Source organism: Mastigoproctus giganteus, chromosome 8, assembly GCF_048544385.1.
Source record: "Mastigoproctus giganteus isolate SK-2022 chromosome 8, ASM4854438v1, whole genome shotgun sequence".
In the NCBI taxonomy this organism is placed as follows: Eukaryota; Metazoa; Arthropoda; class Arachnida; order Uropygi; family Thelyphonidae; genus Mastigoproctus; species Mastigoproctus giganteus.
In genome coordinates this window covers 76,155,527-76,173,641 of record NC_143582.1, presented here as the reverse complement: position 1 = coordinate 76,173,641, position 18,115 = coordinate 76,155,527, and the positions used below count along the sequence as shown (strand labels likewise).

Genomic DNA, 18,115 nt, shown 5'->3' with positions numbered 1-18,115 from the left:
TGGAAAGGTTAGATAGAAGGGCAATGAGATTGGTGAGGGGAACAAAGGGATGCTCTTACCAAGAAATGCTTTAGTTGTACAAATTGCAGCATCTGGAGACCTGTGAGGTGATCTGACTGGTGTGCAGAAGTTTGTGTTTACCCAAAGGATGGTGGACTGTTGCAACAAGCTTCCACCTGTTGTTGTGGAAGTTGATAGGTTAAATAAATTCAAGGAATAACTAGACAAGCTATTCGCAGGAATGAATAGGTGAAATGGGAGGTGTCTATTTTCTTTTTTTTGGCTGATGCTGTATAAGTTTGCTTTCTTGCATCAGTTTCCTAATGCTAATACATCAAATAGCATTAGCATTAGGGAACTAGCTACTTGCTTTTAAAAATGAATTGCTTAAATGTCTCCCTTGCTTGTCAATACATTCATAAACACTTTTTGTGACATTCTACATTACATAAACTCTCAAGACATCGTCAATTTGATTCTTCTCCATGTTTCCTTCCTTCAATTCAACAACTGTTCGAAGTTTGTTGGTGTAAACCTTACCATTTAAGATAACAGTGTTACAAAAAGAAGTTGGTGCAGAAAGATTGGGTACCTCACTAGCCACTGCAGCCACCACAACAAATTCACACCTACATGTGGTTTGTGGACAGCTACCCCATTCTGCTGGAACAATGCTCACTCTTGATCCTGAAGTGGTGGGGCCAAAAAATTTTCCAACATAGATAACAGAATTACCACCAGTGTCCTCAAAAAAATATGGACCATAAATTCCAAATGATGCAATTCCACACCAAACCACAACTATAGGACCGTGCAGTGTTTTTTGTTGATCTGTTGCAGGTTCTGTCAAATACTGAAAGTCCTGTTTATATACAGCACTCAGAGGTGGAAGTTTGCTTATCTGTCATCTTCATCAACACTGTTAATTAAATTTGGATTCTGTTGTAACAATCTCTGAAAATGTTGACAAAACTGCTTTATCACATTCACTCTATTCCTGTGTGAGTGCTATCTTGTAAGGATGTAAGTGTAAGTCCAGATGTAAAATTTGGCTGAGGGATCATCTGGATATTCCTAATGATTGAGAATGTCTCTGTGCCAAGTGAGGTGGACTTTGTTGAAATATGTCTCTCAAAGCTGCAACATTTTTTCCTTACGGTCTTTGCTGGTCTTTTGGGTTTTCCCTGAACAACAGAACCAGTGTCTTGACATTGTTTTACCCAAGAAAAGAGTTTGTTCTTCCTCCATATTCGATATATGGAGGAAGAACAAAATTTGTAATAACAGACAAAATTCATGTATAAATTTTAGAAGAAACAGCAAACTTACTGCAAAAACTATTTGCATCACAGATTCATATTTAACACAGAATTCAGCATTAAACACACATTGTTGAAAACTCCTCCATTTCTCTGTATTTACACATAATACTATGCTAGACTGACTAATACTCAATGCCTTAGAAGCAATTAGTGCTGGAAGGAACATAAATGCATTATCTACTGGCAGAAAAAGTGGTTATTACGAATTAAAAACCATCAATCTCTATCTCATTAATACTATTTCTTATTCTTAAATTAATTCAATTTTTTTCTGTAATTAACAGAAGTGAAAAGTAAATAACTAATTATCTTGTCACCAATTATTACTAATTAATTAATAATACATAAATGTAACTGTTTTCACTTTCACTGCACATACCACACTACATAACATTCACTCAACACTTTGCAATATTTACTTCCTCCTGGATATTTAATAAAATTGAAATGTATCACATTTCATGAACTTCCGTAATTTAATAAAATAAATCAAATAGCATTAGCAAAGGCACATGTGCAAGAAAGCAAGCTTATATAGCATCAGCCAAAAAAAAAAAAAAAAAAACACTCATACAGTTTTGTAATGTATTCTACTTATTTCCTCCTGAATTTTAATAACTGAAAAATAACATATTTTATGTTTCTGATGTGATTAATATAATAAGCAAACAAAAATTCATAATTTATATAATTTTTAGTAAACTGATGACAGAAAAAATTGAGCAACAACTTTCATATGTGCAAACCAAGAGCAGAGAGCATTTCTTCTGTGTGAATTCATCATATTGCACATTTTTCTCGAATCACTGCTGTTTCCAGTTCTAAATTATTCATATATAAATTTTATTACAAGCTTTTCTGATAGTTCTCTTTGTTACATCAAATATTACTTTCTACCTTGTAATCCACATAGTGAAGTATCTTTTTATTAATATCTGTAAGCTATTTATTGTATATCTCACTTAGCTATTATTTTATATAATAAAATATATAATATGCAACTGTAAAGTACAGGTAGTTCTAGACTTTACGAGTTAATTCGTTCCTAGCATGCGCTTGTAAAGTGGGAATTTATTTCCCATAGACATAAGGTTAAAAATATGGATTACGTTCTCAACAATGAAATTAGTTAGCTAATTAGTTTATGAGTAAAGAATGATTGATTTATCGAAAGAAATGAAAATGTAGCCTGTAAAATCAAGAAAATAATTGAGAAATTATTTATGACTTACAAATGTTAAAGAATGTTTATTCTTCATCATCATCGACTAAATCATGAGTCGTAAACTTTTTAGTACCTATCGCCCACTTTTGTATCTTTGTTGATGGTAAAATTTCCTTACTGCCCACCAGTGTCGCAGTAACTCAATTTAGCGCAAGTGCAAAGTAATTTTTAGAGGGGGGGAGGGGGGGGGTTGTAAAAAATATGTACTTAAATTTATCTTTTTATTTATACTTTACATATGTTTATACATAGATAATTTAAATTTAATGAATTTCTGCATCTCCGTCGATACAGCGCCTACTAGTGCAGGGGTGCTTAAATTGAAGTTGTTAGCAATGTATTCGATATATGGCGGAAGAACAAGATTTGTAACAATGAACAAAAACCCCACTGCCCACCATGAAAGCTTGAATCGCCCACTAGTGGGGTAGGGACCAGGTTGACGACCACTGGACTAAATGCACACTCGTTGATTACTCATTATTGGCTTGGCACCCGTTGGTTTGCTGCACAAGGAGTCATCTTCAGAAAGGTTTCAAGAGGTGTTTGTTTCCAAGATAATCTCTTCTCTTTTCTTTATTAAATTTCACGATTGCACGCATAAGCATTTTTTAACAGCACACAAAATTGCAACTAACACGATTCGCGAGGAGTAACAAGTTTACGAAGCTTTAAAAAAAAAAGAAAAACAGAATATTCTTAAAATTTATTTATGTTTTTTATACGAATGAAAATTTCAGTAAAGGGGAAACACATTTCACCATAATAACGTAAAAAATTACGTTATGGTGAAATGAATTCCAGCTATCAGTATTTTCGCAAATGCAAAAAGATAGTTTACTACCCATTTATAATTGCTTGCACTAACAGAAAAGCCCAATAAACTGGAAAGTGCAAATTGTTTTTATTGTTTTATGGTCGTGACCTCCAGAAATGTGCTTTAGAAAAATATCACAAAGGCGTTTAAAATTGATTCTTATAACAGAACATATGATAACAATGAAAGTGTAGTGCATTTTAATGATTTGAATTGGTAACTAATACAATTTACAAACCATGCTCATGACCTTTTATATGGCCTTAAGGTCACGCTTTTGACCTTAAAAATGACATTTTAGAGAGATAAATAGCTTAGTTATACAGTGAAAATTTCGACTTACGAGATCTTGAAACGAATTACCAAAAAACAATGTGTTATTGAGTTCACGATAGGATGGTGTCTCTGGAACTGATTAATATCGTAAAGTGGGGTACACTGTATTGTATAGCTACACACGTGATTTGGATTGCGGTATTTATGAATGTTTTAACATTCATTTTTCGCAATTAATGTTAATATTTTTGATTTTGTTGATACTTTGGGGAAAAAAAACTCGTAAACCCGGGAACTCGTAAAGCGAAAACTCAAAGTGAGAACTTCCTGTACAAGTAAATTAATAAAGAAACAAATTTCAGTTATTTCAGGATCAGTAGAAAAGTTTGTTCTCTTTTTGCTCATATAACCTAATATCATATAGGAGAAGACTCAAAATTAAATTTCAGTACTTTGCCTTGATATCATGATTTTTATGAAATGTATACATAAGATCCCAATGGAAAACTTTGCTAAGGTAACAAAATATGCAATAATAATAAATCAACTCATATAACTCTGTACTACACTGCTCCCTGGTTCTGGTTATATCATGGGGGTTTTTTTTGCATGGGGAGGTGACCTGCATTATAACAGATGGCACAAATTTTCTCCAATTTATCGATTCTTGCTCCGAACGGACTCTGAATATATACACAAGTGAAATCCAACCATATTTGTGATATTTACAAATGCAATTCGCACTCTATTCCGTGATTCCGCACAATAAACTTCGACAGGCTGCTCCTCTAGCTCTTTCATTTCCCCATTAGCACCTTCCAAATTTCTGAATGGGACCTGACAGTGGAAGTCCTAAACTGTGTTTCTGAACAAACCATGTGTATAAACAATCATCCACTGCCTCGTTTTTGCAGAGGCTTGATTTCTTCCTTTCCAGTCCTGGTATTTTGTCCAACTTATCCAAGAAGGAACATAATCTTTCTTCTGCAATCCATCCTCATATTGTTCCCTCCGGAATACCCAACTCCTGTTTTAGTTGTGCTTTTGAGACATTACTTTTTACTTGTTCGATTACAATCAACTTTTCCTTTATGGTGTACCACTTTCTTTTATTAACGTTCACCATAATGCCCAAAATCAATTTTAATTTATTATGAATGTTAGCTATGTCTGTCAAGTTCACAAAAATGTAAAAAAATTACTGATACATATCAAACAATCACAAAAGAACACAACCAGCACAGGTAGGTCTCAAATTACGGATTGTCTTTTATTTTGCAGTGACAACCCTTACATAAGGAAAGACGATCGGTACTAACTGCAGAGGCTAAAACAACCTCACATCTTTCGAATGCACTGCTCCCATCTGACTCATTTTCGGGAATAAGGAGATAAGCAAATCTTACCACTCAAGGAAAGAGTAAGGTAGGACAGGATACCATCACAAGAATATAACTCTAACCTAGAAGAAATTTCTTTGTTCGATAAACATCCTTTTTGCTTCTTAACTCGGCAGGAGGGTATAGGCCCCTGGGATTTCCGAGAACCCCCGCCTTTTCCCTCTCTCGCAAACACTGGATCATTTGAGTGGGGAAGCCTCCTGAGAAAAAAATTCTGAGAAAAATTAATATTTTTCTCAGAATTTTTTCCATGGCAGTAAGACCCGAGGTATATCTGAATCCATGGTATAAATGACAGTGTTATATCCGGGGAGCAGTGTACACTGGAATAGAGATTATTCAGATGACTCTGATTAGCTGGGTTATGTTATAAATTGTAGTATTCTGTGAAGAAACAAAGTACAGTCAGTCCTCGTATTAAACGTGTTTACACTACATGAATTCGATCATACACGATTTATAAATAGGGGAACGATATCATATATAACTCTAACCGAATTCGCTTATGCACGATTCGCCTTTGTGTTTACAAGAAATGGTAGTCGAACACGGAATCGGGGAAACACATTTCACCATAATAATGTAAAAACCCACACAATTCCAGCTATCGGTATTATCGCAAATGCAATTAGATCGAGTTTACAGCCAGTTTATAACAGATTCCACTAGCAGAAACGCAACTGGAAATTGTTTTTATTGTTTTATGGTAGTAACCTCCAGAAATGTGCTTTAGTAAAATGTGAGCTAGTGAGGTGTTCATAGTGTGTCTCTGCCTTTACGGTGTTGTTTATTCAGTTGCTACACTGCACTGCAAAATAGATTAAGATAAACTTTGGATCCTTATATATCTGTTGTGCACAAAGTGCAGTGACACTACAAGGAAGATTAACAGAAAAATTAAATGCATGCCATTCACAGTGAGGATTGCTACTTTTGTTTAACCAAGACAATTGGCTTTTTATCTAAAGCAACAAGATTAAATGTACCAATTTTTTTTCTGCAATATGACCAGTCATTCATTCTGATGACATGCAAATTCCTAAGCCTCCTAAGACTTTAGATGAAGATATGCATCTTGCTGTGATGATGAACAAATGGAAGTTCCAATAAGTATTAGGAATATATACCAGCCCAAAATAGCCAAGCTCATTTTATTCCTAAAACAACTAAATGACCTTATTCAAAACTTAAATCTTTCTAAGGCTCAAGCTGAATTCTTGGATTCCAGATTACAGGGTTGGAGCTTATTTGCATGACACACAACACAACCATATCTGGATATTGTAGCCACCAAAAGGATTTAAGTTTTTCTCAATAATAGGATATCTTGCTTTCTGCAGTGATAGCTATGGCTTAATGGATGTTCAAGATCACAAATGCTACGTAGTATTGAAAGGCTGAAAGCTTTTTACAGACTCTTTAAAAGCTAATTTGAAGATCACATGTTTGTATAAAAATGTAAATAACTATCCATCCGTACCAATGGACATCCATTCCTTTGAAGGAATCTTTGAAAATATGGAATTCCTTCTCAAAAAAATTATACCAAATGTTATGATCAGATCAGAAAGTGAATGTAAGAGTTTGGCTTCTGTGTCAGGAAAAATTATTGAGTTAGAAGTTAAAAATAATGTAATTGGGATGGAGCTAAAAGATAATCACAGAACAGATTATTAAGAGAAGATTGCACCTGAACCAAACTGATTAGCTACGCTGTCTCTGTCATGTTATTAAAGGAAGTAGATGCAAAGAATAATTTGGACATCATAATACTTAAGATTTCAATAAAGTTATTGATACTTTTCCACATGAAAATTTTGAAACAGTACACAGTATCTTGTGAACTAACTGAAATATTTAAGTTATTAATTATTTTAATGCCTCTCAAAAATAATGACAGTGTTAACAGTTAATCAGTTATTAAAAATGAATTTTATTCTAACTTCCTAAATAGAGTCAGACTTTTACTGCAGTACCCACCCCCCATATGATTTTTGTAGAGTAATTGAGCATGGTAACTTGTCAGGTGTTCTTTTCAACTCAAAGGAGAAATCAAAGAGTGGCGTGATATCTTGCATTCCAAATTACACAAAGTAATGTGTTTACAATTAAGGTTACTTGCTTTTCATCTCTCTCTCTCTCTCTCACTAGTTATACCTATATCTAGTCTCATATGAGCTGTTCTGAAAGGGTTATTGCTTTTTACAAATAACAATTAGAATGCAAAATGCAATATTCACTGAAGTACTACTTTGTGAGAAGTAAGATACAAATATTAAAAATGGAAGTGAATAATATCATATATATATTTTTATTTTTTAAAAATATTTGTATACAAAAAAAAATAAAAAATATGTGCACATGCACAAGTGAAAAGTTTGATGCAGTTATCAGGCTTTTAAACTAGAAAATGGCATTTTGTTTTTTGGCATAATTTTTAAGCAAAAAAAAAAAAAAAAAAAAAAAGCGTATAAAACCTTTGTTTTTTAAATATTTGCTTTTAATAAAAATTATGAAAATACATAAATTGCAACCCATTTGTTCTAAATGTTCTAAATTTAAAACATTTTAGAATTGTTCTAAATTGAAATCCATTTAGAAAATGGTGAAATACAGCCCAAACAAAATTGGCAACTGTCAGGCACTGCACAACACAGAAGTTGGCAAACTTGGAATGCTACCAGATCATTGGGTTAAGGATTTAAAAGGGTGACTAGAGTAAATGTTATGATGTTTTTACTTTTTTTTTAAGATGGCACACACAGACAGGGAAAAACTTAAATTAAAAAAAGAATAGTAGTAGTAATGGAGGCATGTGATGCAAGAAAGCAAGCGTATGAGCTCATGTAGCATCAGTCAAAAAAAAAAAGAAAAAGAAAACAAAAACAATTTCACACATCCATTCCCTCTAAGAGTTTATCCAGTTCCTCCTTGAATTTATTTAAGCTAACTTCCATGACATATAGAAGTTAGTTCCAGCAATTAAACACTTGCTGGCTAAAGGCAAATTTCCACACATCTATTGTACAATTGTCTTTCTTCAATTTGAATTTATGTCCCTCAGGTTCGTAATCTGAGCAAGCGAAAGAATCATGCTCAACCCATTCAAGGCCTTATACGCCTCAATGAGATCACCTCACAGTGCCTACTCTCCAGCTGCTGCAATTCACAGAACTTATGCCTTTCTTGGTAAGAAGACCCTTCGTTCCCCTCACCAATCTTGCTGCACTTCTCTGTACACACTCAAACAACTCTACAGCCTTCCTAAAATGAGGCTTCCAGACCTGTAGGCAGTACTCAAGGCATGGCCTGACCATTGCCTTATACAAAGGGATAATCACCTTCTTTTCCCTACTAGCAAAATTCCTGTATATCATTGACAATACCCCATGATCTGCTCTGGCAGCCTGTCTGCATTGCTCAGAAAACTTCATATCTGACTGCAAAATTACTCGCAGGTCTTTTTCATTTTCTACCACTCTAAGTATACTACACACAGTTGGTACATTTCTCTGGGGTTACTTCTACCCATATGCAGTACTTTGCACTTGTCAATGTTAAACTTCAGTTGCCACTTCTCAGCCCATCTCTCCAAATTTTCTAGATTCTGTTGCAGTGGCATACTGCCATTACTGTCATTAACAAACCTGCCAACCTTTGTATCATTTGCAAACTTTGACATTAAGCTTGATATATCATCAATATCATTGATAAATACAGAAAACAACAGTGGGCCCAACACCAAACCTGGGGGACTCCACTAATAAAATTAGTACACGAAGAGCAGTGTCCAGTGATTACCACTCAGCCACCCTTTTATCCATTGTAGCAGCTTACCCTTAATACCATACTGCTCTAATTTGTACAGTAGTCTTCCATGTGCAACAGTGCCAAAAGCTTTCCTGAAATCAAAGTATATGATATGAAAATTATTTTTTGCACCCAGTTCCTTTGTAACCACATCATAGTATTAGTATTTTAGTATTAGTACAAGCATACGATGCAAGAAAGGAAGCTTATGCAGCATTAGCCTTAAATTTATTTATGCTATCAACTTCCACAACAAAAGATGGAAGTCTGTTCCACCAATTAACTACCCGCTGGCTAAAGGTAAACTTCCGCACATCTATCCTACAACTGTCTTTCCTTCCGCACATCTATCCTACAACTGTCTTTCCTCAATTTTAATTTATGCCCTATCAGGTGATTATTCTGAGCAAGAGGAAAAATCCCATCAGCATTGAGCATGCTGAAACCATTCAAGGCTTTATACACCTCAATCAGATCACTTTGTGGGTGCCTAGTCTCCAAACACTAATCTGCAAAACGTAAGCCTTTCTTCGTAAGAGCAACCCTTCGTTCCATTCACTAGTACAGTCAGTTCTGCTATAACGCGGTAGTTCACTAGTACAGTCAGTTCTGCTATAACACAGTAGATCACTAGTACAGTCAGTTCTGTTATAACTCGGAGATTTTTAGGAACATGTGTTCCTAAAAATCTCCGAGTTATGATAATTCGTGCATTAAAAACAACGGGTATATGGGAAAGATAGGGATAGGGGAAGAGCACTCAAAAAAAATGTTCAGCTGGTAAGTAAAACACTAAAAAAAAATTAGAAACCCAATAAAATTGCTAACATAGGTTTAAACATATTATCTTAAATTTTTAATAAATAAATATTTCAGTAAATATAGCACTTTACCTGGATAAGATATGAAGTTTGTTTGATTGATTATTTCTGTTCACTGACATTTTCTTTCTTTCTTTTTGGATTGTAAAATTTAAAACAGTAAAAAAAAAGATAAGCAATCAATAATGATGAATATGGGACGCACAAATTGCACAAGTGAGGCAAGTTTACAAAGCTTATAAAATAGGATAGGAATATTAGTAAAATAATAAGAGAAGTTTACCTCAATATAGTGCGTAGAACACTTCCGTATGATAACCTCCATAAATTAAAATGAAAAAAAAATCGACAACTTACCGGTACATTAGAGTAAAAAATAAATAATTAAATAATCAATTTAACGCAATTCAAATCAATTTAAAACAATTAAAAATCAAATTAACGCAATTAAAAGAATTAATGAAAATATTCAAAACGATTTTCGTTAGATTCTTTTAATTGCATTAATTTGATTTTTGACTGTTTTAAATTGATTTGAATTGTGTTAAATTGATTATTTAATTATTTATTTTTTACTCTGATGTACCGGTAAGTTGTCGATTTTTTCGTTTTAATTTCTGGAGGGTATCATACGGAAGTGTTCTACGCACTATATTGAGGTAAACTCCTCTTATTATTTTACTAATATCATTATCAACGTAGAACATATTGAGTAAGTAGTACAGCTCTGATTCATACTATATAAAATAGGAATGAAGAAAAGATTCTAAAAATTTATTTAAGTTCTTTATATGATTGAAAATTTCATTGAAGGCAAACACATTTCATTATATGTATTCCATTATATGTAATCCACAGTATTCCAGCTACCGATATTATTACAAATGCAATAAGACCGAGTTTCCAACCTGTTTATAATTAAATTGCACTAACTGAAAATCCCAATAAACCGGGAACTGCAAATTGTTGTTATTGTTTTATGGTAGTGATATCCTGAAAACATGCGTCAGCCAACAATATCACGTGTTATCATGTGTGTATACAGCATATGACAACAGCGTGTCTCTGACCAATACAACTACAATAAACAGGAAATATACCTCTCACACATTTGATGTTTTTTTAAGCTTTATAAACTTATATGTATTAAGGTATATTTGTGTTAGACGGCACCTGGGATTTCTACCATCTCCGCTACTTGTATGTATTGTGTATGTAACTTATATGTATTGTGAATGTAGCACAGGCTGCTACGTTCAGCTTGGTGCCAGGTTTTGCATTCACCTGGTGTTACTTGCAGATGAAATTACGAATGAGCCAATGCGAAAATCGCGTTATACTCACATTATTCCCTAATATATCAGTCGCACTGGAGCAAATTCGGGTTTCGAAAATGCACATTATAGCAGAACTGACTGTATCCAATCAAATTTGTCAGACACGACTTTTCCTTAACAAACCCATGCTATGTCTTTATTATTAGTGCAGTCTTGTCTAGATGATCCTGCAATGCATCTTTAACCAGTGACTCCATTATTTTCCCTGGAACAGAAGTTAAACTAACTGGTCTATAATTACTTGATTCACCCTTTGATCCTTCCCCCCCCCACACCCGAGTCCAAGGAAGCTCTCATAATTATGGCTAAGGGTTTGATTACTTCCTTTGCTGCCTCCTTTAATATAACTGGATAGATCCCACCACACCAGGTGCCTTTCTTATGTTTAACTTCAGCAATTTCTCCTCCACTTTGCTCTCAGTTTTTACAAAATCATTAAACACCCTGTTACAGTTTGATAAACTTCTGCCATTTTCCTCCCTTAATAAATCCTCATGTGAATGTAGATACAAAATTCTCATTCAGATTATCAGCTATCTGAACAGGATCATCAACAATCGATATCAAGTGGACCAATAGTTTCAGAAGATGTACAAAAATCTGCCTTCAAGCAAAAAATGACTGTTTGAATATTGTTGGAAATTTTGAAACTGTGACAACTCTGAATCCTCTTACAACACTACTTCCATTTAATGTCATGAAAGTGGATAGTTTGAAATAAATTATTTCAAAATATCTTACCCATTTCTTCTAACATAATTATTAGAAGTGATGGGTAAGAAAACACAGGTAAAAGTGTGTGTGTGTGTGTGTGTGTGTGTGTGTGTGTGTGTGTGTGTGTGTGTGTGTGTGTGTGTGTGTGTGTGTTTTTTTTTTTTTTGGACTAATATTGTATAAGCTTGCCTCCTTGCAACACTTTGCCAATAATATTATGCTGAGCTACTTTCCACAATGGACTGAATGCAGGAAATACATATGTAAGTTATATAGGCCAACCCATTCAGGCATGAAACCTAATGATCTCTACCCAAAATGGAGATGTTGAAAAGGCAGTGTAAGTTTCTGCCAACTAGTGCAAGATGCAGCTGTACATCTTTGAAGGATGCTAGGACACTGGAGCAGATAAAGATAGATACTTGTGATGTGTCATTGCATTTGTCAATAATAATCACTGAGGCCTAGATTTGTTACCTCTTTGAGTTTAAGTGTGACATGTTGGTTGTGAGGTTTTCTTTTCTTTTCTCTGAGTCAGTGAAGTAGAGAAAAAATAAAATTTCCATTCCATTTTGAGGTGAATGTAATATTGCATAATGAAAATAATCACAAAAAAAGTTCCTGTAATAATTTTTATATTAATATTAATTTTTTAGTTGTAAAGTAATCTAAAAAAAAGTGTATTTTAAATTAAATTTATTTCAGGATTGCTTTCAGTATGCTCTTATCGCTAACACTGGGTCAGAAATTTTGAAACTGTGGCAACTCTGACGTCTCTTACAACACTACACACTGAATACAAAATGTAAAATAAAATTTAAAAAAAAAAAAATTAAAAAAAAAAAAATTGTTGAAAAAAATTAATAAATAATCAGTATTGTTACCCACCATACTGATTATGCATTAATATTTACTGAACCTTTGTAGTATCACAAAAACAATGCAATTAACAGTCTATTTTTTAAGCTATTAAGCTGTGCTCTCATAAAACTAAATATAACATTATTTTCCAGTAAAAATACTTACCAGTCTAAACCCTTGTAATAATTTACTGAATTAAAAAATTCAGTTTCTTCAAAGTTTTCAGGACCAGGATAATTACTGGCAATTCCTGGATGCTGAGAGAGGAAACTATACAATGATGAAGTGCCTATAAAGAGAATAATTAAAATAAGATTAACACAATGTGCCATATAAATTATTTTAATACTGAAATGTTCTTGAAAATATATATTTAGTGATTTTTGATTGACTTTATGGTGCAGCAAAATCTAATATCTGTTTAAATGTCGATTGAGAGATCAACATGTGAGTTGTGGAACCTCTCAATGCCAATTTCTTATGGCCAGTGCAATGTGTGGTGCCATGTGCTGACCTACACAACACAACCCAATAATTTGATAGAAGCTAGCCAAAAGTGTTTCTTCAGAATGGATAACCTTGACTTCTGTTCCAGGGAAAATAATGGAATTGCTGATTAAAGAAGTACAGTAAACCCCCGCTATTCGCGGTATCTGTATTCGCGGTTTCGCGTATTCGCGATCGCCGATTTAATATAAAATGAAACCTAAAAAATGTGGATTTTAAAGCGCCGTGAATATTTTCCGCAATAAAAAAAAATGGGCGTGGCTAAAATTATCTTTCCCGGTCAAAACAGTGCTCACTGGGTGAGGGGGAGAGAGAGGTGACAAAATCACGAGCGTGGATGTTTCTCGCTAATCCTTGTTTAGTATGTGTTATGCGCTTGTTATGGAAGGTTTCGTCGTCTGCTTTTAATTTATATGCTTATAAATTGAATAAATTTATCAATTTATAAATTGATATGCTTACAAAAGTGATAAATCTACCGTTTTGCAGTGTAAAACAGACTTTTTCGAGTGTGTTAACGGAAGAAAGTGACTTTATTGTGGACAAGTTCTTTCTAACCCCTACAAAAATATGACTACGAATAACAAGAGAAATGTGAAAATATCAAAGAAGGTGATGACAGTAGCGAATAAAATTGAGTTATTAGATAAAATTTCTAATGGTGAAAGTGTCTCTTCAGTGGCAAAACATTATAAAATCAATGAGTCAACGGTACGATCAATCAAAAAATCGGAAGAAAAAATCCGCCGTAGTGTCCGTGAAAACGCGTAATTGCTTCAAAAATTTGCTCTGTAACTTTATTTGTTACAGAGCAAATTTAAATTGGAATTTAAATCTGTGGATAGAAGACCGAACTCAAAATAAAATTCCGTTAAATTCACTCATCATTCGTGAAAACGCAAAACTCCTTATCAACGCTTTAGCGAAACTGGTTATAGCACTGGCGGGATAGGTTTTTTAGCTAGCAAAGACGCTGGTTTGAAAGATTTGTTTGAAATTTCTAATAAATATTACATTTAATATTAAATTGTTTCTTATTTTCATTTCGATGCCATATGCTTGCATTTCACTATGTACTGTCTATGTACATAGTCATATTATGAAGGTACATATAATACATACATAGACAAAATTTTAGACTAGTTTTTCTTATATACTTTGGAACGGAACCCCTTTATTACTATGGGAGCCATAACTCAGTATTCGCGTTTTCGGTATTCGCGGCATTTCTCAGGAACGTAACCCCCGCGAATAGCGGGGGTTTACTGTAATGCAGGACCATCTAAAAGGAATGCAGTCATATTTGCATATAGCATGAACCTGTTAGGGGACAATTTTGTCTGACCAATCTGATTCAATACTATGATGCAGTGATAAAGGAACTAGATACAATAATTAATTTTGAAATCAAAAACTTAGATTTTAGAAAAACCTTTTGATACTGCTCCACATGAAAGACTTGTATAAACGGGAGCAATGTGGCATCAGGGACAAATTACTGCTATGGATAAAGGGACAGTCAAGTGAGAAAAGACAGAGTATCTATCACTGCTCTTCTTGGACTGAGTCAGTTCATGGGGTTTTGTCAATGATATACAGCAGGCCCTCGTTATAACGCGGTTCGCTTTACGATGATTCGCTATAACACTGCTCTTATATTATAACCCGTATCTGATTATAACTCTGTAACAAATCACTATAACGCTCTTTCACAGATGCATTTTTGGCATATTTAACGAAATCGTTTCATTTGATGGAGTCGAAAGCTTGAAAATGAATAGCAAAACAGCATTAAAACGTTTCCACGCCGACTTGAGAAATTTTCCCACGCTCAGTGAAAATTTCTAATTTAATTGCAGTACAGCGACTTGTTACGTAGTTTCGAGATCAACATCATTTCATCTTCGGATATGCATTTATCCGAAGTCATCACTCAATAAGGTATTAGACATCGTGCGTAACGGACAGTTTACTCGAACATTGTATCATAATTAATACAACTAACGCAGTTACATTTTCGAAGAATTACTAATGGCGGATAAGAATGAAAAAGCAACGTCTAGACGCATTATGAAGACTATAAATGTAAGAAAAAGACTTATTTGAAAATTAAATTAGACGTTTGAAGCGAATCGATTGCGGTCAAAGACCGGATGTGTGCCATAATTTAGGAATGGCAAGTTTAACTGTAAGAACAATTATAAAAAAAGAATTTTAGTAGCGGGAAAAAACAGCTGTTCCACTGGAAGCAACTAGGACTGGGCCGACTATTAGGATTGAAATGGAGAGACTAACTAATTTTATTGAAGAAAATATCCAGTGCTGAATTCACTTAAGTTAAATATTATAAAAATAAATAAAATAAAAGAAAGAGAGATTAGCCTATATGATGAACTGAAGAAAACTCGCCTAAAAAAAAAAAAAAAAAAAAAAAAAAAAAGCGGAACTAGTAAGGGCTGGTTGAATAGATTTAAAATTCAGGTAGAAGCCGCAAGTGCAGATCAAGGAACCGAAACTTTCAAAAAAGAACTTGTTAAAATTATTGAAGAGGGTATTACCTGTTATACTTCTCAACAAGTTTTTAACATAGATGAAGCAAGAATTTTTTGGAAACGAATGCCTAAAAGAAGTTTCATATTGAAAGAAGATAAAAAACATGCCAAGTTTCAAAGCGGCGAAGGATCGGTTGACTTTACTGTTGGGGTAAGTAAAGCTGCGGGGGATTTTAAATTAAAACCCGTTTTAGTTTACCAGGAAGGGGGTCAAAGTACAACCCAAATCGACACATTTTTTATGATTAAATTCATCATTTAAATTAAATCAATTAAAATCAATTTATATCAATTAAATTCATGATTTTAATTGGAATTTTCAGTTTAATTTTTGATACGTGAGTAGTTACCACAAAATTATATATGTATGTAATGCAGAATATTTTATATGTACAAATATTTGAATATTAAATATTTTGACGGACATTTGTGCATCTTTTCACTACGTTTATTATTGATTAAGAAATATCCTATGGCACCGACAGCAACTCACAAATACATATGTTACCTTATGGGAATGCGGCTCTCGCTAAGCCCGGATTCACTTAGCGCTCTGTTTTTCCGGAACGAATTATCAGCGTTAAGCGGGGGTCACCTGTACAGAATTTTTCCACCAGAGATAAGGTGATTATATCATTGTATAAAGCAATGATTAGGGCACATCTTGAGTCACAGGTCTGGAAGATTATTTTAGGAAGTATGTGGATCTGTTGGAACAGGTGCAGAGAAATTAACAAGATTAGTGAGGGTTAAAAAAGGGTGCCCTTACTAAGAATGGCTGCTTCAGCTCTTCAAATTCCAGGATCTGGAGACTAGGAACTTGCAATGAGATCTGATTAGGTGTTTAAGGCATTAAATGGATTGAGTAAGCTCAATGCTGATTACATCCTTCCTCTTGATCAGACTACACACAAGGGGCATAAATTCAAACTGAATGGGGATGTGGTTACAGGATAGATGTATTAGATAGTATGAATCAGAGCTGTAATACTCAATATGTTCTACGTTGATAATAATATTAGTAAATTAATAAGAGGAGTTTACCTCAATATAGTACGTGGAACACTTCCGTATGATACCCTCCAGAAATTAAAACGGAAAAAACGAAAAAATCGACAACTTACCGGTACATTAAAGTAAAATATAAATAATTAAAGTAAAATATAAATAATTAAATAATCAATTTAACACAATTCAAAATCAATTCAAAACAATTAAAATTCAAATTAACGCAATTAAAAGAATCTAACGAAAATATTCAAAACGATTTTCCTTCCTGAAGCTGACAAAGCATTGTCAGCTTCAGGAAAATCGTTTTGAATATTTTCGTTAGATTCTTTTAATTGCGTTAATTTGAATTTTAATTGTTTTGAATTGTGTTAAATTGATTATTTAATTATTTATATTTTACTTTAATTATTTATATTTTACTTTAATGTACCGTTAAGTTGTCGATTTTTTCGTTTTTTCCGTTTTAATTTCTGGAGGGTATCATACGGAAGTGTTCCACGTACTATATTGAGGTAAACTCCTCTTATTAATTTACTAAGGATAGATGTATGGAAGTTTGCCTTCAGACAATGGGTAATTGATCAATGGAACAAACTTCCATCTGGTGCTGTAGAAGCGGTAGTCTGAATAAATTCAAGGAAGAACTAGGGAAACTATTAGAGGGTATGGATGAGTGATGTATGACCGTTTTTTTTTTTTTTTTTTTTTGCTTATGCTGCATAAGCTTGCTTTCTTACACCAATCGGCTGACTCAATACGCTAAGATGTTTTTTTTTTTTATTTTTTTATCCAGCCTTTCAGTTTTCATGTTATTATCCACATTTCATTCAAAGCTGTAAACAGTCACGCATTGTTGATTTTGTTGTTGTTGTTATTTGGTTTTTAGGAGCATTAGCAACTAAGGCCATATTGCTCCATATGCTGTGGTCATTCCCTGACCTTTCCGCATCTCTGTATTTGGTGGTCACGGACTCTAACCCCGGTCTAATCAAGAAGCGTGTGCTACGCACTGCCGCTCCTGCCCACCTGGCTATGGAGGCGCCTGTTGATTTTGTACATTCATGTTAAATTCTTATTTTGTGCTGTATTTTTGCATACAGGAAAACTAGTGTATATCAGTGTAATATCTCTTTATTTTAAACAAATAATAAACAAAAAAGTTTTATTTTTAAACAAAAACAAAACCTCAGTTCCTTCAAAAAAACTGACTGATGTGCCCATTGTACCTTGAGAGATTGTCGGGATGATTTTGATTCACTTTCACTTGTCATCATATCATCATCATCGCAATCTTTGTCTTTTTTGAGAACAGCATCTACAATGTCACTCTCTGTACGAAGACCACTAGTTAACAAGTTGTCATCAACATTGTTATTATTAAAACCTACAACGTGTTACATAGCAACCATTCGGATAATGGTAAGTTGTTTTCTTCGTTTCCAACATTTTCATCTACAATTGA

At 33.8% G+C, this 18,115-nt stretch overlaps 1 protein-coding gene across 3 annotated transcripts in view; it reads right to left on the bottom strand.

Moving 5' to 3' along the window:
• The window catches only part of LOC150081647 (bifunctional heparan sulfate N-deacetylase/N-sulfotransferase-like), a 160,294-nt gene that overhangs the window by 17,764 nt on the left and 124,415 nt on the right, over nucleotides 1-18,115 (bottom strand). For 2 of the 3 annotated variants that reach the window (XM_090379507.1, XM_090379509.1), the window contains one exon: nucleotides 12,749-12,872. The exons of the other annotated variant lie outside the window; for it this stretch is intronic. In XM_090379507.1, the coding sequence (XP_090235633.1) occupies nucleotides 12,749-12,872 (124 nt within the window). The remainder of the gene's footprint in view (nucleotides 1-12,748; nucleotides 12,873-18,115) is intronic. 3 annotated transcript variants of the gene reach the window in all.